A 19,790-nucleotide genomic window follows, 5' to 3' on the forward strand; every position below is an offset into this window, starting at 1 on the left:
CATGTTTTTCATTTTATTAAAAAACAAATTAGTTGTATGAAGCTACAGGATGTTACATTTCTGTCTTGTTTTGATGAGGCCCTCTGGTGGCTTTTTAGGGTACTGAAATCAAATAAATTGAAAATGTGCATTGACTGCAGAGCTGCAATGATTAATCGACGAATCGATTAGTTTGTGAGAATGTGATGCTTCTCTGTGATATATGAGGGTAAACTGAAGAGTTTTAAATGTATTTTTGGACTGTTGACTAAACATGCCATTTGAAGAGGTCACCTAAAGCTAAGGGAAATTATACAGACCATACATTTGCTGACATTTTATAGACAAAAGTATTGATGGACTGATCAAGAAAGCAATCGGATATGTGGTACAGTCTTCGCTGACCTGACAGTGAGAGAGGGGCCATTTCATAGTGCTGGAGCTTAAACGAATTTTATGCAAGTCGACCTGTAATATGCTCTATTTGTTGAATGTTCAAACAATCTACAGCCATGCAGATGGTGTTTTGAGCTAAATGCTAACATACTCACTAGAAAATACAATGCCAAGAGACTGAGTCAGTGGTGGACTGCATGTGGTGGGACGCCTGTGAACCAAAGGTTTTCTAGCATGGGCAGTCTATATGGCACTGCATCATGTTTTATTGCGTTTTGGGCGCTCTAGAGGGCAATTCATCACATTTTCTCCATTTTAGGGCACCCTACTGCTGTAGTTCCCAACCTTTTCTTTAAAGAGATACTGGAGCACACTCACTAATCTAGGCCTGTGTCATGGTAGTAGCTCAGTCCATAGGTGACTGGGCTAGGAACCAGAGGGTTGCTGGTTTGAGTCCCTGTGTGGACCATGAATGGAGTGTGGACTGGTGGCTGGAGGTGCCAGTTCATCTCCTGGTCACTGGCAGCCCCCTCGCTCTAACATCGCTCCATTTGTTGCATGTATATAGGTCCTGTCTGTGCATGTGTATACAAATATAGTATATAGAGCACATATTGTGGCTAAAACATCAGGATTTTGGAATAGTCCGTTTTTTTGCCTTTTGTGCGTCCTCAATTGCAATTTGTTGTAAGTGCAGCCATTGTCCAGTAGAGGACACTGCATATCCAAGTTAGATCCTCTCAAGTAATGCAGTAGCATGTATTTTTCCAAACTAACACAATCTTTTCTGTTGTCTGCACTTGAGTGATGGATCTGCTGTGGCATGTCAATATTTCTGCCTGAGATGCTATTGTCTTTTTCAGTAAAAAATAAATACTCCTGATCAAAATCTGCACAGCCAATCGGCAAAAACATACAAGCATCTGCTTCTGCGTCATGTTTTGTTCTAAAAATGATTGTTATCGAGAAATATCGATCCGTACTTGAATAGTCTTAAGTCTTTTTAAGCCTTCTCCATAGACTGTGAACCATCCCCAACAACAAGCACACAGAGCACAAGACTTCCAGAAGGAAAGAGGGCAGAGAAATGGGTCACACACGCTTCACCTGATGATATATTTCCCTGTTGCAGGTAATACGAGGAAGGAGGATTACAATGTGAGGAATAAATACCTAGCTGTAAATTAAGCTAGAATGTATCAGTACCTTAGTATTTGCCTTGATATGTTCTGTTTTTGCCTATACTGGTGAAATTCCCCCTTGCTGAACCACTGAACAATACACAACATTATGACTTTTAGTCATGACCTTGATTCAGTCTGAGCAAAAGCTGTGATATTTACTTACACACCCTATTCTCACGGTATATAACTTTGTTATTATGGATTCTCAATCTACCACTTCCTCCGCCAATACATTCTGCAGCCAGACATTATGTGACATTTTAATAAGTGCTGTTGTTCTGTAATGTTTGGTGTGGTGTCAGCTGTACAAACTCAACTGCCCTTTGAAACACAATCGCCTAAATGCTATCATCCACCGCCATCACTGCTAACCCTCTTACATAATTAGGATGTGAGGGTATTTAACTGTATTTATCTCTGTGAACTAAACATGCCACACAAGTCCAGACACACACACACACACACACACACACACACACACACACACACACACACACACACACACACACACACACACACACACACACAGAAGTAAATTGTAGAACCACTTAGATGGGTTGTGTGTTTTACACTTCATTTAATTTAATTTAGTTTATTTCATTTCATTGTTCTTGAATTAGTGATAGTTTTTTTCATCATGTTTTTTTCCCACTTGACTCCAGTTTATTTTTTTTTTTTTTTTTACGACACCAGAGGTCTTGGGTTTCCAGTGTGGTTCATAGGATCAGCACTTAAAGCTCGTTTGACATGTCAGTGATACAGTAACTATCACATTCCAATGGCAGTATCCATTTACACGTTATTTGGGGGTTTGGCATCCTGCCAAGATCACACACTTTTGAGGTTAGATGACACCAACAACACTGCCCCAAAAAAGACGCATGTCATTACCATACACATTTACACATCAGTTTGCTTGTCATTTCAGGCTGGAGACACAGGCATAGTTTTCAACAGAAATCCTATGTCACAAACTGGAGTAATGAAATTGGTTGTAACATGGGATATGTAGGTTTGGCGGGTTTAAATGAATGATATCTTGGCTTCTGATGCTTCCACATGGACCATTCTTCTTCTTCTTCTTCTTCTTCTTCTTCTTCTTCTTCTTCTTCATCTTCTTCATCATCTTCTTCTTCTTCTTCTTCTTCTTCTTCTTCTTCTTCTTCTTCTTCTTTTAAAATGTGTGTCCAGTGATTTTTTCCGACTTTATGAAAGCTCTAAATAGATGGAGTGGCCCTTTAAGTAGCCCATGCAGCAGGTCAATTTAAAGTATCCCCCACTTCTGTCCATGCTCACTCAGAATATCCTTTCCACTATTATCCACTCTCAAGTTCAACATAATTCCCCCCTTATGGCAATAAATATGCGGCTATGCATGCATATGTGGTCATATGTGGGCAACAGACACACAACATTGGGAGACATGGTATTAACGGTGACTGCTGTGATCTGGTTTCAAAATAAAATACAAATAAACTGTGCACATTACTTATAACATTATCGAAAAAAATACAACTTTTTGAGCCTTACATTGTTTTTGTCTATGACTTATATCTGTTCACTTTATTAAATACTGCATGGTTTAGCCTCTCCAACCCTGAAACAATGTATTCAGCTCTTGGCAAAACAAGACCACCACCAAAGGAAAACTGTTATATAAAACATTCTTCAACCAAATTTGCTCCAACCGCTTTTTCAATAAGAGCAACAAAACAGTGAGCATGCTATCAATACAAGACAATTAAAGAGAGTATTAGTTTTAGTCAGTTTAAAATGGGTCATGTTGGGTTGTATCTGATCATTCATATTCACTGCTCTGTCCTACAGGTGTATTGTATTGTAGTATGTGCATTATATACACACCCAGGGACAAAATATTCAATTCAATTCAATTTTATTTATAGTGCCAAGTCATAACAAAAGTTATCTCAGGACACTTTACAGAGTAGGTAAAGACCACACTCTATGACTTATTTATGATAAACATAGACCCAACAATTCCCCCGTAGAGTACGGTGGCAACGAAAACTTTCCCTATAACAGACAGGAACGTCAGACAGACCCAGCTCTGTGGAGGACGGACATCTGTCTGCACCGGTTGGAGAGGAAGAAAAGAAGAGAGAGAGAAAAGACAGACAGATGGACAGAGAGAGACAAGGACAGATACGAAGACAGAGAGACAGAGACACTTCCAGAGATGCAAGCAACCAAGAGCAAAAGTAACTATAACAATATCTATAGTAATGTGAATATGACTTATATGTTATGGCGGTTAATATAGCAGAATAGTAGAAACAAGCACAGCTAAGGTGACAGAATATGAAAATGATAATAATTATGGTGGCAAACATGATCAGTGATGAGTAGCGACAATAGCAGCTACGATACAGTGAGACAAACCACTGATGGTGTTTTTATGGCTAAAATTTTATAATTTATTAGACTAGTGACATTATATATGACTAATAGTTATAGAAGTAGCAGGAAGCGTCATGCAGGACCACGGCGGCAGGCACCACCACGATCAGCAGAGACCTGAGATACGACAAAGCACAAACACTTCAGGGGAAGAAGCTGAATTAGTAACATGCATTGATGAGACATGAATGAAACAGACGGAGAGGAGGAGATGGTCAGAGTATCAGGAAAATGATTATCCCCCGGCAGACTAGGCCTATAGCAGCATCATAAAGCTGAACAAAATCAGCTTAAAAATAACAACATTGTTAAGGGCTCGTAAGCCCTAGCTGTAAGCTTTATCAAAAAGGAAAGTTTTCAGTTTACTCTTAAATATGGGGACAGTGTCTGCCTCCCGAATAACATTTGGGAGTTTGTTCCACAGGAGAGGAGCTTGGTAGCTGAAGGCTCTGCCTCCCATTCTACTTTTGGAGACTCTAGGACCGACAAGTAGCCCTGCATTCTCAGAGCGCAGAGATCTAGTCAGGTAATACGGTACTATGAGCTCTTTAAGATACGATGGAGCCTGACCAATAAGAGCTTTGTACGTAAGGAGAAGGATTTTAAATTCTATTCTAGATTTTACATGTAGCCAGTGCAGAGAAGCTAATACAGGAGAAATATGATCTGTTTGATTGGTTTTAGTTAGTACACGAGCTGCAGCATTTTGGGCCAACTGGAGACTCTTAACATACGTATTGGAGCAGCCTGATAATAAGGAGTTGCAGTAGTCCAGCCTAGAAGTAACAAATGCATGGACTAGTTTTTCTGCATCTTTCTGAGACACAATGTTCCTAATTTTCACAATATTACGCAGGTGAAAACATGCAGTCCTTGTCGTGTTTTATGTGAGAATCGAAGGACATATCCTGATCAAAAATAACACCCAGATTCCTTACTGTGGTGCTGGAGGACAACACAACATCATCCAGAGTAACACTATCTTTAGCTATTGAGTTTCGGAGGCGTTTGGGGCCAAGTACAATGACTTCAGTTGTATCTGAGTTTAACATCAGAAAATTGCAGGTCATCCAGCTTTTTATTTCCTTAATGCACATTTGAAGTTTAGCTAACGGATCGGTTTCTTCTGGTTTGATCGACAAATATAATTGTGTATCATCAGCATAACAATTCAAATTTATGGAGTGCTTCCTTATAATATTTCCTAAGGGGAAGCATATATAAGGAGAATAGAACTGGTCCAAGGACAGAACCCTGTGGGGCTCCGTGACTGACTTTAGTGTGTATAAAGGATGTGTCATTAACATGTACAAACTGAGATCTATCTATCTAATATGGTAAAATAAGCATTGAGCGAGGCTATATCTGATCATTTATTGTATAGTAGCCTACTGTCCCTGTTTTAAATAACGCAATAAAATGAAAAATTAAATGAAAGGCGTAATTAATGGTACATTTTCTGATGAGAAACAAAAAGACGTGACTTGCGGTGGAGGCTACGTTGAATGTAGGACTATTTGCTCTGCTCATAGATGAATGTGCTCTGGTGTGTGTGCTTCAGTTGAATGAACAGATGCGGGCAGGCAGTGGAGTTCCATGGCAGTGGCCCCGGGAGGTGGAAAAAAACTGTGCCGAAAAAGGGGGAGGAGCTACAGTATCACAGGCACGAGAGAGGAGGAGAGAGAGAGAGGGAGGGAGACTGTCCTAATGTGCCGACACTTCATCCATTTAGGCGTGATTTCACACGGGAGCCTTTAGTCTCTCGCTGCTGTTATGCCCGTCAGTGTCGAGCTGTGAGGAGGATTTATCCCACGGTTGGCTTGTTAGCTTCCTGGGCAGCTAGAACATCAAAGCTAACTCGTTAGCTTCTGGCTTCTGGCTCAACACCCGGACCCGGCGAGCTGAAGAGCCGAGGAGGGGAATGGCAACAGTTCGCTCGGATATCCATTTCAGAGGAAACCGCGACTAACCAGACTGAATAAGCCCAGCTTTCTGTAGTTTTTCGAATCACAGGTGAGCACCAGTTATGACATTTCATGTCAAGTTTACAGCGGTTTGTAAAGTTACCGCTAACAGTTAGCTTGCGGGCTAGTCTCCGTTAGCCAGCACTGTTATTATGTCACCACTATAAAGGGGGTGAAAATAACAATATGTGATGTTATGTTTTACTTTTCATTTCAACCCATGTAGACATTAGTACATGTGAATATTCAAAACGTGATTTGGCTCGGTTACAACTGTTAGAAACGTTTTAGCTGATTCCTTTTTGCGTGTCTGACAGTGTGCCAACTGAGACCTCAGCACATCCTAAAGACATGCTCTTGTTCTCACGTCTCTTTGATTTTGCTGACAGATCCTGAAGCATGACGGTAATTATGCATTGTTGTAGCAAACGTTAGACATAGAGGAATACTGTGGTTCGTGTTCTGTTAGTCCTACCCCGGTTATTATTAGTCTGCCTGCCCTGATCCCTCTCTAAGTAGTGCTGGGACACGAGCTCACACCTCTACTGTACTTGCAGCCCTGTTCCCATCGCAGCATTGCAGGAGTCACAGACATGTATCAGCACGTTGAACAAACAGAACCTAGAGTTCAATCCTCACTTTGCACATAGTTTTGAGTAAAACATGTGCATTTGTCGTCTAACTGTTTATGTTCAAGTGTTTCATGTTTTTTACTCTGTGTCCCCCTGTTCTCTAGCCTCCACTCCATGTGCTGTTTACATAATAAAGAATGAGCAGCACCTGACTTTTTATCATCACATATAAGTGTTGTGTGTATGTGTTACCTGAGCATCTGCAGAGGCACCAGATGAACCTAATTCTATATGTAGTTGGTATATATTTAGCTATATTCCCAGTAGTTTGCAGTGAAAAGCCATTGCAGTGGTGTAGTCTCCGTTTGATAAATGAGCTGGGCATGCTGCATCCATTGATCACTGCCATCCTCAGTCACGGCTCAGGAGAGTTCCCTTCTGCGGCCCATCACTATACATGGTTTTATAGTTCTTGGGGCTGCTTGCCAACACACGCACGCGCACGCACGCACACACACACACACACACACACACACACACACACACACACACACACACACACACACACACACACACACACACACACTTATTTAATTACACACTGATTCTCCTGTTGTAGGACAAGGTGCAGCTATGATGCTGTTAGTTTGGCTCTCAGCACACAGTTGTTGTGATGATGCCAAGATCGAATGAAATGTCCCTTCACATCTCAGCTTTTTTTTCTTCTCACCAATGCCTGTTATCATACCTTGTTTCTTTTCTGATTTATTCTTCTTTTGGTTCAGGTTGTGGGTGTTGCTGCGATCCCCACCATGGTGCAGAAGTACCAGTCACCCGTGCGGGTGTACAAGCATCCCTTTGAGCTGGTGATGGCGGTAAGTGTCTTTACCTGCATTCCTAGTTAGCGCTCTGTCTACATGAATATTGCATAGTTATGTAATGCTGTTGTGTGGGTGCTTCAGAGGTCACCCTCCAAAGTTAGTCACGGAATTATATACCTTGTATGCGATTGGCGCATAGATTCAAAATGCTGTTGCTGAAGTCAAACTGCAGTGCACACAGTTTACGTCCTGTTCCCCACATCATCATTCTAATGTCCACGGCTAGTACGGTGGTTAGGTGATGGGTAGCTGCTCTCTGAATGATGATGAACCCAGCTTAAGTCTCTGATTAAAGAAGCAGAACCTGCTACAACAGACCAGGGATTAACTAGCTGGATAACTGTGTAAATCAAGAGGTTATTCCCATGAGACACACACCACACACACGTTCTTATGTTATGTGAGCTATTGAAAAAACCTACTCTACCGGGCCTCCTGCCATCTCAATGTTTAAGATCTGTTCGATGTTCACACGGTTTGTACAAAGCAAAGAACGTTTGAATAATGCTTAATTTTATCCGTTATGTTTTCAAGGTTAGGAATATGCTTGAATTAGAACAGGTGATTTTCAACATAATCTGATGTTTCATCTACACAATCACTCATGTAAACAAAAAATATTTTAATATTTGACATTAAACAACTTCATCGTCATATTTGTTTGTTTTCTCAGAATGAACACGTCCTCTGACCTTTTGCAATTAATTTTATAGTTACAATTAAGATGTGACGATGAATGCATCTGAAGTCTTTATGCTTTGGTTTAGGGACCTTGAAAGGGCCTGAAAAGTGTTTGCACTTTACTTTTAAAAAGCTGCAGGTACCCTTTGTTCACTGAGGTGTGGCACCATGGTGCTGTACATCTGCACACTCCCCCTCTGAATACACAACACGACAGTGTCATGTCAAACTGAGCTCCTACCTCAGATTTGTTCTAAAAAATTTTAGTGTCCGCCTTGCTGCATGTTGTTCTTCGCTTTCAAGGATGAGTTCCTGTGTTGAGTGCAGGAGACTGTGGACTTGCATGTCCCTCCCCTTTCTTTTTGCTCTCTTTAAAAAAAAAAAAAAAAGGTCTTTTCAACAGCATTCCTAGTCCCATCTACGTTCTCTCCCCCTAAATTTTAGAACTTGTGTTAATTTCCCTTTTTCTACACATAGTTTGCCATGCGACGCTGCTTAGTCTCTAACCCAGTGCTGTCTGATAGGGGATGATTGGGAGGTTAACTGGCTAAATGCTCCAGTAGCCAGCAAATGTAAAAAACTGACTGATGCCCTACATTGTCGCTTCTTACTGTAGTTTCATAACAACACTGGAAGACAATCAGAGAATAGATTCTCCACATATTTTCAGACCTCATCTCTGTATTGTTTAAGTGAGCTCTGTTTTTGTTTTCATTACATTGTAAAGAAAAGCTTGACAAGCTGTAGCGCCCTACATCATGAACTACAATCTCACGGTTGATGGATGGTTACTCAGCAGTGTTTTGACCTCAGCTGCAGTTTGTCAGTAATGTGGTGTTAGTGCACTCCCGTAGAGTCCTGGCCTTATTATACAACTCTCCATTTCAGCCAAACAGTCTAACCAGTCAAAGACACTTTATTGCTCTTCTGATAATTTCAGATAACCTCTGATCACCAGGAAGTTAGTAAGGAACTACTTCCTTTCAACAGCCTGCGTTTTTTGCATGTCAGGTTCTAGGCAGGTGCTGTTTTCTTAAAATGGAAATCAGCTTTCTACACCAGCAAGAACGAGGATGCAGTAAGACTAAATCTCCTTAGCACAGGCTGGATTGAGCACTGGGCAAACGGATGGCTATAAATAGAGGACTGCTGTTACCTACACCTGGGTCAAAGCATGCAGCCGAAGGGGGGGGGGGGGGGGGGTAGTAATAATAGCAAAGTAGACTGACATGATTTGTAAGCATGACATGACCCATGACACAAGCTTTTTGTAGATGGGACAGGCTTACTTGTTTTTTTTTTACTTGTTTAAGACACCAGTAATGTGGTCAGAAGCTATTGTGAAGTTTTGAGTTAATAATACGTGGTTAAAATGTACAGTCCAGTCAGTGTTTAACAGAGTTTGGTGCATTTGGATTATTTTCCCTTCTTGAGACTTTTCTCTGCAGTGAGTATTTTTGCAGACACTGCAGAGCAGACTTAATGGTGTGTCACAACACTTGCTGGTCCTTTTTTATTGAAAACCCAGTGAAGTCTCCCCCCTCACACTTCCTTAATAGCAGGTCTGTTGCCATTGCAGCACGGGTGTAAAAACGACCTTTGCAACCCTTCTGAAACCACCACGAATCATTTATACAGGCTTCTGTTAATCTGCCGTGTTAACAAGAATCACCTCCTTTATTTTATTAAGACTACTTTAACTTTTCAATGCATGTGATTAAATATGTACACATTGTGCAGGCATGCCTAGGCCTTATGCCGAGTACTTCTAAATATTATGCATATTACTGCATTGAACCATAGCTTAGTTCAACTTTGTTATTCTTCCCTCCAATTCCTCTGTTAGAGGCTTCTGAAATATTTGCCAGTAATGGCTTCCTCCTTTCATCTGTTGGGGGATTATATTTGACATTTGCTTTGAGGAATTTGGTGTTCTCTCTCCACTTGACTCTGTTGTTTGGAGACTGTCAGTGCTTCGAAATACCCATTTAGTCTTCCGAGGGTTCAAATGGAGGCTTTACATTCCTCCGTTAAAGCCTTTTAAATGCATTCTTTTAGTGTAAATGAAATTCAGCCTCTCCTCACTTGGCCTCTCAGAGCCACCCGGCTCACTGGCAGGTACTGTTACAAAAGTCATGCTTCGATCTCAGTTGCCCTTCAGCTGTTTTTGTTCTGCTGTGGTTACTTTACCCTGCCTTGGACATGTTATTGTCAGTATTCTCAGTGTTTCCAGCTTCTTTGCAGATTTGACACTCGTCTTATGAACATAAGAAAGCAGGTTGAGTGCTGTTGCTTTACTTGTTTTGATTTTGGCTTGTGCTTAAGGGCTTTACAACTAAACTTGACAGAACTAGACCTGCCACTTAATTAAAGATTCCACTGTAATGCTCACTAAGTGATTTATTGTAGAAATGCCTGATGTTGCGAATTGCATGTCACTAGGAGGCCAGCTCCTGAATGTACTGACTAGATTAGAATGGCTCAGAGGGAAACACACACCACAACACTTACAGTATGTACCCTTGTAGGAAACTGTGAACTTCCCTTGTAGATAAAGTTAACTCGAGTGCAGATCTCAGAAGGATGAGAGTGTTGTGGACTGACTGCGTTTGTTTGAGCTGCCCGCAAGCGCTCACATATCATTGACATTGATAGCCTTCTTATTGCTCCACAAAGTTGGCCGTTTTTTTTTTTTTTTGGTTTGTATCACTGAAGTAAGGAAGTACAGCAGCAGAATGTCTGAAAAAAAATCCTTTTCAGCCACAGCGATCCCTTGAGTCTGCTGCTGCATCTCAACAACAGGAAATTCTGTCAGTGCTGTTGCTGCTATTATTGCAGCAGTCCGGTCTCAAAGCCTTTAGTCTATCCTCAGGGAGTCGCATAGGAATGTCAAAAGCACAACACAATGTCCTTCTTGCTGTTGTTTCAGACCTGAAGGGACAGTTGCTTCTTGAACGCATGCACAGATGAAGAATGACTTCAGTAGCCACAAGAGGAATAAAACACTGGCTGACCCTGGAATAGTAAATATCTGCTAACTTGATGCATCAAAGACAATAACTGTATCTGAAGTCCCTCAACTCACCAATAAGTATGCATGGTGCAGAGAGAGGGTATTAAATGATTCAAAGCCTATCGTAGCCTGACTTGCTCCATGGAAACGTATGGGCCTGTTGCTAATCCACAAGGACAAAGCACTTTGGTCCTGCCCCTGTCCTAGTGGAGTTTCTAAAGGGAAAAGAACAGGATGTGCCATGCCAATGTAATGCCTTCTGGGCACCATTAACAACAGGGGACATTTCCTTCTTAGGGACTAAATTCTCCTCGCCGGCAATAACACAAAAAAATATACTTAAGATATGAAATATTGTCATGGCCACATACTGTGAGTTTTAAAATAGTCATCAAAGAGCAATCATGTGTTTTTGTTTGTACAACTTTATGTTGGACAGACTCACAGGCAAGTTAAGAGAACAAACTCAAAGGAGTTGGCTAAACAATGAGGAAAAAGAGCAGGAATAAATAAAGAAATGGCACAAGAAGACAGACAAAAGGGACGAGAATGAAAGGGAAAGGCAAAGTGACCCAGACCGTGTAAACCACTTATTAGGCTAATCTCTGCCTGCCAAACCAGTAGCCTGTGGGCAACAACTGTGCACCTTCAAATTCTCTGAATTTCAGTGTTTCCCTCTCTGTGGGGCCTACACATTCTGTTTAACTCAGGTGAAAGCAAGGGGTGAAAGGGTACACTGCACACACCCTCTCAGACACATAGTACCTGTTGTTTGCTCAAGAACAAGTTGTTACCAAAGGCTCATTAATGAGGCCCCTAGTGTATTATTGAAAATGATTGTTTCCTATAATCCAGGGTTACATGAATTTCTCTGTCACAGTTCCGTTATTGTATGTACGAGATGTTTTGACCTGAAATACATTTTAACAGCACTAAAACACAGTTAAGTGTGTGAACAAAAACTTTGATTGTCACACGGAGACCGTGAGATTTGGTAAGGGACCTCATCTTTGAAGTGTTGCTACTTCATCACAAGTGTTGTCGATTGTTGGGAAAAACCTAGGTAATTAGCAGTTCTGCCTTTTGATTCCCGTTGCCAGTGTGTCTTATGCTGCTGCTCTGACCTGTCTTGTTTCTGTTCCTCTGTAGTCTCTTTCAAAAACTGGTTCATGAAAGCAAACACATAAAAGTCAATCTGTGCACTCATCATGCAAAACAGCTATAAGAACATTTTATGCAAGAAAGCACATGCCTCCAGTTCCAGTAGGTGCATATCCCTGTCTGTTTTGCTCGTCGGTCAGTCGGTTGGTTGGTTGGTTAGATAACAGCACCGAAACCCAGCTGTTTTCAGACAACAGTTCATGTTACCGGAGCCGTTTTCTCATATGAACAGCCAACAATATCCGTTTGATTTAGATAAGGGTTGGTGTCGGGTAGAGCATGCAGGAGGAAGGACACCAGACACATTACACCATAGTGACCGAGCCGGTTCGTAATTAGGTCATCAACAACCAAGTCTCTTGCCATTCCTTGAACTTAGCTTATCTGGTCGCTCGAGTTAGACATTTTCATTGTTGTCATTTGTGTAAATAACCCTTCTTCTTCACTCTTACATGTTTCATGTTGGCACGGTAAACTCTGTCTGATGTCCAATTCAGACATTTGCGTTCTCACATACAGCCCTGCGGGGTAATGTCTACGTTTGATCTAGGGCGCTGGGAGCTCAGATCCTGTACAATCTGCAAAGTCTGTCTGTTTTGCACAATGAACTACTTTGAGCTCCTTGTGCCTCCTATAGCTGTGTATACGTTGGTCGTCCCTAGCACATTTTTCAGTTTTGTGCCTGTTTACTGCAGCTAGTGTTTCTAAACTTGGCTCACACTGCTGTCCCGCTTCTCTCTGTCGAGCATGGCTAAGCGCTGAATGGCCCTGCCAGGGTGACGTCCTGTCCCACCATGTCCTGACCCACTTATTGCCAGGTCTGGTTAAGGCTTTTGCGAGCCAATTCTAGCCTCATTGGGCTATTGTTTTAATCCATCTGTGAGCTGCTGGCTTGTCGTCGCTTATTTCATCTAATGCTCTCACGACCGGGGGCGCGTACATTTACAAGCAAAGATTTACCTCCATGTCAGCCTAACCTGAATAAAGAAATGGGGTCATTTTAATCACACCTCCTTTCTTGTCATAGTAACATGGTCCACTGAAACATGATAACACTTCATTCATACTTCTTGTACAGTGCTCCTCTAGGGGGATTTAATACCAAAGGACATTGCATTAAAATGTTTGCGGATTTAGCTGTTTATGTTTGCTTTTCCCATTAGCTTTTCCCAGCATCGCACCTGTCTGTTCTGATTCAGAGAATTCCCATCCACTCTTCTGAATGAATCTGTCAGAGCTTCCCCTCTAGTGTCTAATTCACTTACTCTGCTGGATGCTGTTAGTCAAAAATAATGAAGAGTTATGGCCCGCTTTGGGGAGCTTATCGTCCAGCGCGCTGCTTGAAAGAGCATTAATAACTGACTGTAGCAGTACACTACCTCGTGAAACTGGGAGCCTACGAGAAATTTCTGGAGCTGATTTTATTCACTGGTCGCCAGGACACTCATTCACCCTCTTTCTGCTGCAAGGTCGAGATGCTGCCCCAGAAGCTCCCCTCCCCCACCCTGCTTTGCTTTGCTAGACACAGATGAATGTGTACGCACATACTCTTACACAATGACCCTTTAGCATATTTTACACTGCAACCATACTACTGTCGCAATGACTCAGATCTATGCAGCAGCTTGGTGACGTTACTAGGAGTGTGTACAGTATCCTGTGACAGTCTTTGCATGTATGTGTATGCTTGCTGCAATGTTTTTTCTGATAGTGTGGTTTTATTGTAGGGCTGATTAAAGCTTTTTCTTCTTTTTTTAACTTTGATTTTGAGTGCATTGAAGGCAATAAAAGGTTTGTCCAAAAAGAGTATTTTCCCACAAATAAAAGTTAACACAGGACTACTGTGATAAGACAGAGAAAGAACCAGATGCTCAGGAATCTCCAGCAGCATTTACAGAAATAAGAGGTTCGCCACAGTTAATATATTATTTGGATGTTGTAATAGTGTTGGCAGAACTGGCAGTGAATATGCTTTGCCAGCACCTCTCTTTCCCTTACTGTAAAGTAGGATATCAATAATGCTGCAGTTTCCTCTTAACTCGTTGCTCATGAGTAATTCTCGTCCTGCAGTGGTTTGGTCCTGTGTGGAGAACCTTTACAGTGATGACTAGGGCTGTGCAGTTATAAACGGTTGATCATCTTCAATGTTTCAAGACATAATGTGGTTGCATTACGATCTATGTAACAGTTTTTTTTTTTACATTTTTGTGACTAGTACATGGAAGTTAGCATCAGATCAGATACACATTATATGAGAGCACCATCTACAGAAAATAAATCATTTATCAATTTTTTATCAACGTTTTTTTTAAAATTTGAAAACTGTGTTTTGAAACAAAAAATTATTTCCAACCACAAACGTTTTAACTCTGTATCAGAACTAATTTCCGTCCATATTAACATGCATGACACATGACAAGTCACATACACTGGGTGTTCCAATGCTGCTGTAAACAGGAAGCAGAATGTTTAACGTTACTCTGGTTTAAAATCATGGATGTGTAAATTGAAAAAACTTTTGAGGAAGAACAACAATGGAGAAAAGTAAGACCAGAGATTTATTTGCTCTGACCAAGGACGACATGGAGCTGTTGAAATTACCACATGAGTATAAGGCGGCAATGGTGGTGGAAAACGTGTATGTAGATTGAAGTCATTGCAAAGCAAATATGGACACAAAGCGGTACATGGAGCATTATCCCTCACCGGAGGAAGCCATGGCAAAGGGAAAGGAGCACCCACACAAGAAGGATAAAATCATAAAAGGTATGTCAGCCTACCTAACTGATAAGACTGACTGATGTGGGTGTAGGCGGCATTTCCAAATGTCTCCGTTTTAGGGACTGAAGTTAGTGGATGCAAGTGGACACATCAGGGAAAATATGACACATGACAAATATTCTAAGTTCTTCTATATAAGTTCTTCTTTTATTTATATTTTTATTTGTTTTGTTAATATCAGTAGCATTTTTGAAAACAACAATATTGTATTTAGTAGGGCTGCCTCCAAATAGTTGACCAAGCACTGGTCGACCAAAAAAACATTAGCTGACCAAAGCTTCATTTGTCGATTGGTCGTAGGGAAAAAAACAAACATTTGGAGCTGTGTCTTGTGAAAATCTATGTGACTGGCGGCTGGCCTAAAAGGCTGGAGGGCCTTTCAATTTGAAGGGCCAGATACAGGAAGTCGTGACACTCACTCACTCTCACACTTTCTTAACATGGAGGTCAAGGTCCCTTTGGCATCGCGGTTAGACAGTTGACTATTAAAAGCCAATCATGTCAGGAAAGATGTCTAAAATATGGGATCACATTTAAAAGAACAAGAATGACCCAAAGAAGGTCACATGCAAACTTTGCAAAAAAAAAACTTTGCCTATCACTTGTTCACGAAGAACATGACCTACTGCCTAAACATGTAAGTAACGTTAGTCTAGCTACGTGTCCACAGTCTCCTCGCTTTTTTTGACACATTCAGAATTAGTATCTGAAATTATTTGCTGTTGTCATTAACAGGCGGCAGACTTAAAGACTTGTAAAATAATGCTTATTTAGTGTGTTATGTCATTTAGTCACTGAGGGGGGGTATATATATATATATATATATATACATATGATGGAGGACTAATCGCTCTAAATGATGACCACTGATCGACCAAGAAAATCCTTGGTCGGGGGGCAGCCCTAGTATTTAGATTTGATAGAATGCACTTGAATCTCACAGATATGTCCTCAGACATTGAAATGTGTCCTTGGCATTATAGTGTCAGCAGCTCACAGTGTTGAAGCTTACTTTGATAGAGTTATGTCTCGGCGAAAAAATCTAGTTCAGCATTGCTTGTTCTTACTGTGATGTCTTTTTGATAGCTAACAGATGGTCATCCTGCTGATTTCTATTCCCTGGTGCACACAGATATCCAGTCATGCTTGCCGAACCTCACACGTTCTGCCATTACAATGCACACTGTAGCAGTGAGATCACTAGAAGGAGAGAAGTGGGTGGTATGGCATGCAGAGACCAATCACTCTTTTGTTTCATTTGTTCTATCAGGAGCTTGTTCTCTCTCCTACCCCACATTCAGTCTACACCTAAGCTCAGATGCATTCGGACCTGATGGCTGGAGAAACTTTGCATCTTTCCTGTCTTTTGGTAGTGCTATGATTACCCTACCATGACAAACCCCTACCATCACACTGACCTAGATCTCTCTTTAGAGATGACAGCAGTTTAAAACATTAAATATGATTAAGTGCAGCAAATACTATGTTAAGCAAACTACAGCAAATAGAATAGTACTACACTATATAAACACTGGAGGCCTTGTCCACAGCATCCCTGTAGCGTTGCGGTGTAAAGCTGTTGAACTGGTTGGCCCAGCAATGGAGAACAGGGACATGGAGACTCTTGATACATTACAGGATCTTTTCATAGGAGTGGTTTTACCAATGCTCTCACGAGAGACTCCCTATTCAATTGCTCCGTTTGTACACGTTGAAAGAGTGCCGTGACTCATAGCGAAACCAGTGTTGTTGAAAAGCCTGATGGATCAAAGTGAGGTCCTGTTGACATTGTTCAGGCCCCCAAAACTATGACAAGGATAATAAGCGAAGCTGTGAGCCCCAATGATAAATCAATGGGCAGTTTATATATATTATTATATTATTTGTACTGTGTAAATGGCTTATGTCCATTGTTTATATAAACCTTTAAAATCTTTAAAATTTGCATCCCGACAAAACATATGCTAAAATATGAAATCCAATCACAGAACTGAGAGTTCTCTCTTCTTGATTTCACGTTTACACCGAGGATGATACCTTTTGCTTCTTCATAAATATCACTAGTACCCCTAGCCTGAATCTCAATTGTAACCTGCTAAATTTCATGTATAAAGATATCTTAGGGAATCACATAACAGTGGGTTTTTTCACCTCTACATTTCCCTGTGCATTTGAGTCAGTATAAAGAAACTGAATTTTCAAACTGCCTGCTCGCTAACTTTCCTCTTGTCCTCCCCACTCATTCTCGTCTTTGACCTAGTTTGGAGTTTATAGCTTCACTCTCTGAAATGAAAACCAGGAGGATTTTTCCTCTCCATCTGCTATTCTTTATGCCTCAATCTCTATAAACTATTCACATCAAATGACATAAACAGGTGCCAGCGAGGCCTTTTGCGGACCATTATTTTGCGAAGCATGTTGTGTGTCTTTGACATCTCATGAATGAACGTGACATCTCTCATTCAGCAGCACTGCCTCACTAATCTGCAGGCCTAGTAGTCTCTCAAGTGTTCTTCAGAATCAGAAATACTTTAATAATCCCCGGGGGGAATTATGTTGCACAACTCCAGATATACAAACGACAAATATTATACGGATTGAACATTGAATGTCAACTCCTGTCATGACGTTCCCAACAGGTCAAGGCCTGGAGTTGCCTGAGGTGGTGGGTGGGAACTTGTAATGATTTTTGCCACCAAACCATTGGCTAAATGACATCACACCCCTGTCAGCAGAACTCACATAGAGCCAGGATTGTTTGTATCTGACGTCAAGGGTGGTGTGTATTGGTTCTTTTAAATGGAAACTTCAGAAAGCAGCTTCGGAGAAAGCCTGTGGCAGCACTCCAAATAATGTAGCCTGTTGTAGGTTGTCTGACAGTTGGCCTCATTTATCAATGACATGTGACACTGAAAGATACTGGTAATTTTGAGTGTTTAAGGAAGCACTTGTTGACATAATGGTATGCTGATACCTCTTCTGTGTATTACTGTTTTTTTTTTTACTGTGACTAAATGTGTAAGTCATTCTGTCATTTATTCATCACCAACAAAAGGCGTAGTTTTTTCTGTATACAAACAAAAAAATGATGGAACCTATTAATAGAACACATCAAGTGTTATACAACTCTGTCGTTAGTCACTCTTCTTGGGAATTTCCTCCGAATGCGTACGGAATGCAGCCAGATCTGCTGTGTCTCAGCTTGTCTGTGCTTTGTTTGTCGGTATGTTTTGATATCATCTCTAAGTTGTCCTCATCAAGTATCCTAATCTTAAAAGTGCTCCTGACCAAAATGTTCCCATTTCCCAGCCACCAGAAAAGCCAGCTGATTAAAAATAGCAGAGGCGGACCTCTGGGTGGCTGTTGTCTCTATTACACAACATTTCATAAGCTCTAGAGATGTGACACTGCTACTGAGGACCTCTTCTCCAATCAGCGTTGGTCCCAGGAGACCTAGGTTTTCCATTTTAACCATAGCAGAATGGCCCTCACCTCACTCTCAGGATTGACTTGAAGAAAATTGCATGATCTATGATGCAACACACCTAAGAAGTAGAACTAAGGGCCCATCCACCATGGATGCGTTTTCCTGTAACCATACAACGTTTGTATAGTTTTTTCCAACCGTCCACATGGAGGCAGCGTTATCGGAGCCTGAGAATGGTATCTTCTGAAACCAGGTCCCAGAGTGGGTAGATCTAAAAACGTGCCCCTTGCGTTGTTGTCTGGACTGCAAAGCCGCATCATCACCCTGCCTCTCAACCTGCCTCTGACTTCTAACTCCGCGGCATCACATACAGTAACAACATCAGTGGAGAGACGGACCTCAGCGGCCGTAGAGTTGGATTACTCTACATTCAATGAATTCGGCCGAACATATATGTCTCAATTTTCCCTGATGATCTGAATAAGTCGCTAAATTTGTTGCTAGTCGCTTTTTATAAATAAAGTTGCTAAGAAGGTCTGAAAAGTGTAACAGTATCTGCAGAGTGATACATGCTTCCACATCAGTCTCCAAAACACCTCCAAAGTCTCAGAAAAGGTTACTAGATTTGTCTCTAGTTGCTTTTTTTTTTAAAGTGCCATAACTTTAACCCAGATAATGGCTGGGCTGCTTGCCAGTCTCAAAATGTATTGTGTATGAGCTCGGAACTCCTGGATTTCCTAAATCTCCCTTCCTGAGCAAAATAGGTCTTGTTTGCCATACCTGTGGCCTTATCCAAATTGTCTCTTGTCCAAAGGGGAAATATTATCTGTGTATGCAGGAAGGGATTAAGTGACCATGTATTGTTTTTTATATTTTTTCTCATGTTCCCCTAGAAAACACATACAATCTCCAGCAAAATTCCAGGAACTGTTACTCATGAGAAACACATTTCACCACCATGGAGACTTTTTTTTACACATGTCCAGTTGTTTCAGCTAGCCCGTGAAAACTGGATAGCTTTTGTTTTGTTCTATCATTTTAACTGTTTTAGTGTTCTTAAGTGTTCCAGGAAAGAGTTGAGGCAAAGCATATATGAATAATTACTGTGGCAGAGTTTGTTAACCATGTCTTTTTCTGTTGATGTGTCATCAGTGCCTCATCCATATCACAAAGACTGACCACAGGGCAGGTGAAATCAGGTTTGGATGTTAGATGATGTGAATAGAGCATCACTGGTGTACAGCTTATTGTTGTTGAGCTGTAGCTCTTTCAGCACACCTGACAATGTTCTACAATGTTGGATCCATTATTGTTAGATTTAAGGGATTCATCA

The 19,790-nt window shown here is 41.2% G+C and overlaps 1 protein-coding gene across 1 annotated transcript in view; it reads left to right on the plus strand.

Moving 5' to 3' along the window:
- Positions 1-5,730: 5,730 nt before the first annotated feature.
- The window catches only part of LOC310960720 (SEC14-like protein 1), a 33,580-nt gene continuing 19,520 nt past the window's right edge, over positions 5,731-19,790 (plus strand). Inside the window, exons 1-2 of the mRNA XM_083932494.1 lie at positions 5,731-5,990; positions 7,299-7,388. Coding sequence (XP_083788620.1) covers positions 7,326-7,388 — 63 coding nt within the window. The 5' untranslated portion in view covers positions 5,731-5,990; positions 7,299-7,325. The remainder of the gene's footprint in view (positions 5,991-7,298; positions 7,389-19,790) is intronic.

The sequence above is a fragment of the Echiichthys vipera genome (assembly GCF_963691815.1).
Source record: "Echiichthys vipera genome assembly, chromosome: 2".
Classification (NCBI taxonomy): Eukaryota; Metazoa; Chordata; class Actinopteri; order Perciformes; family Trachinidae; genus Echiichthys; species Echiichthys vipera.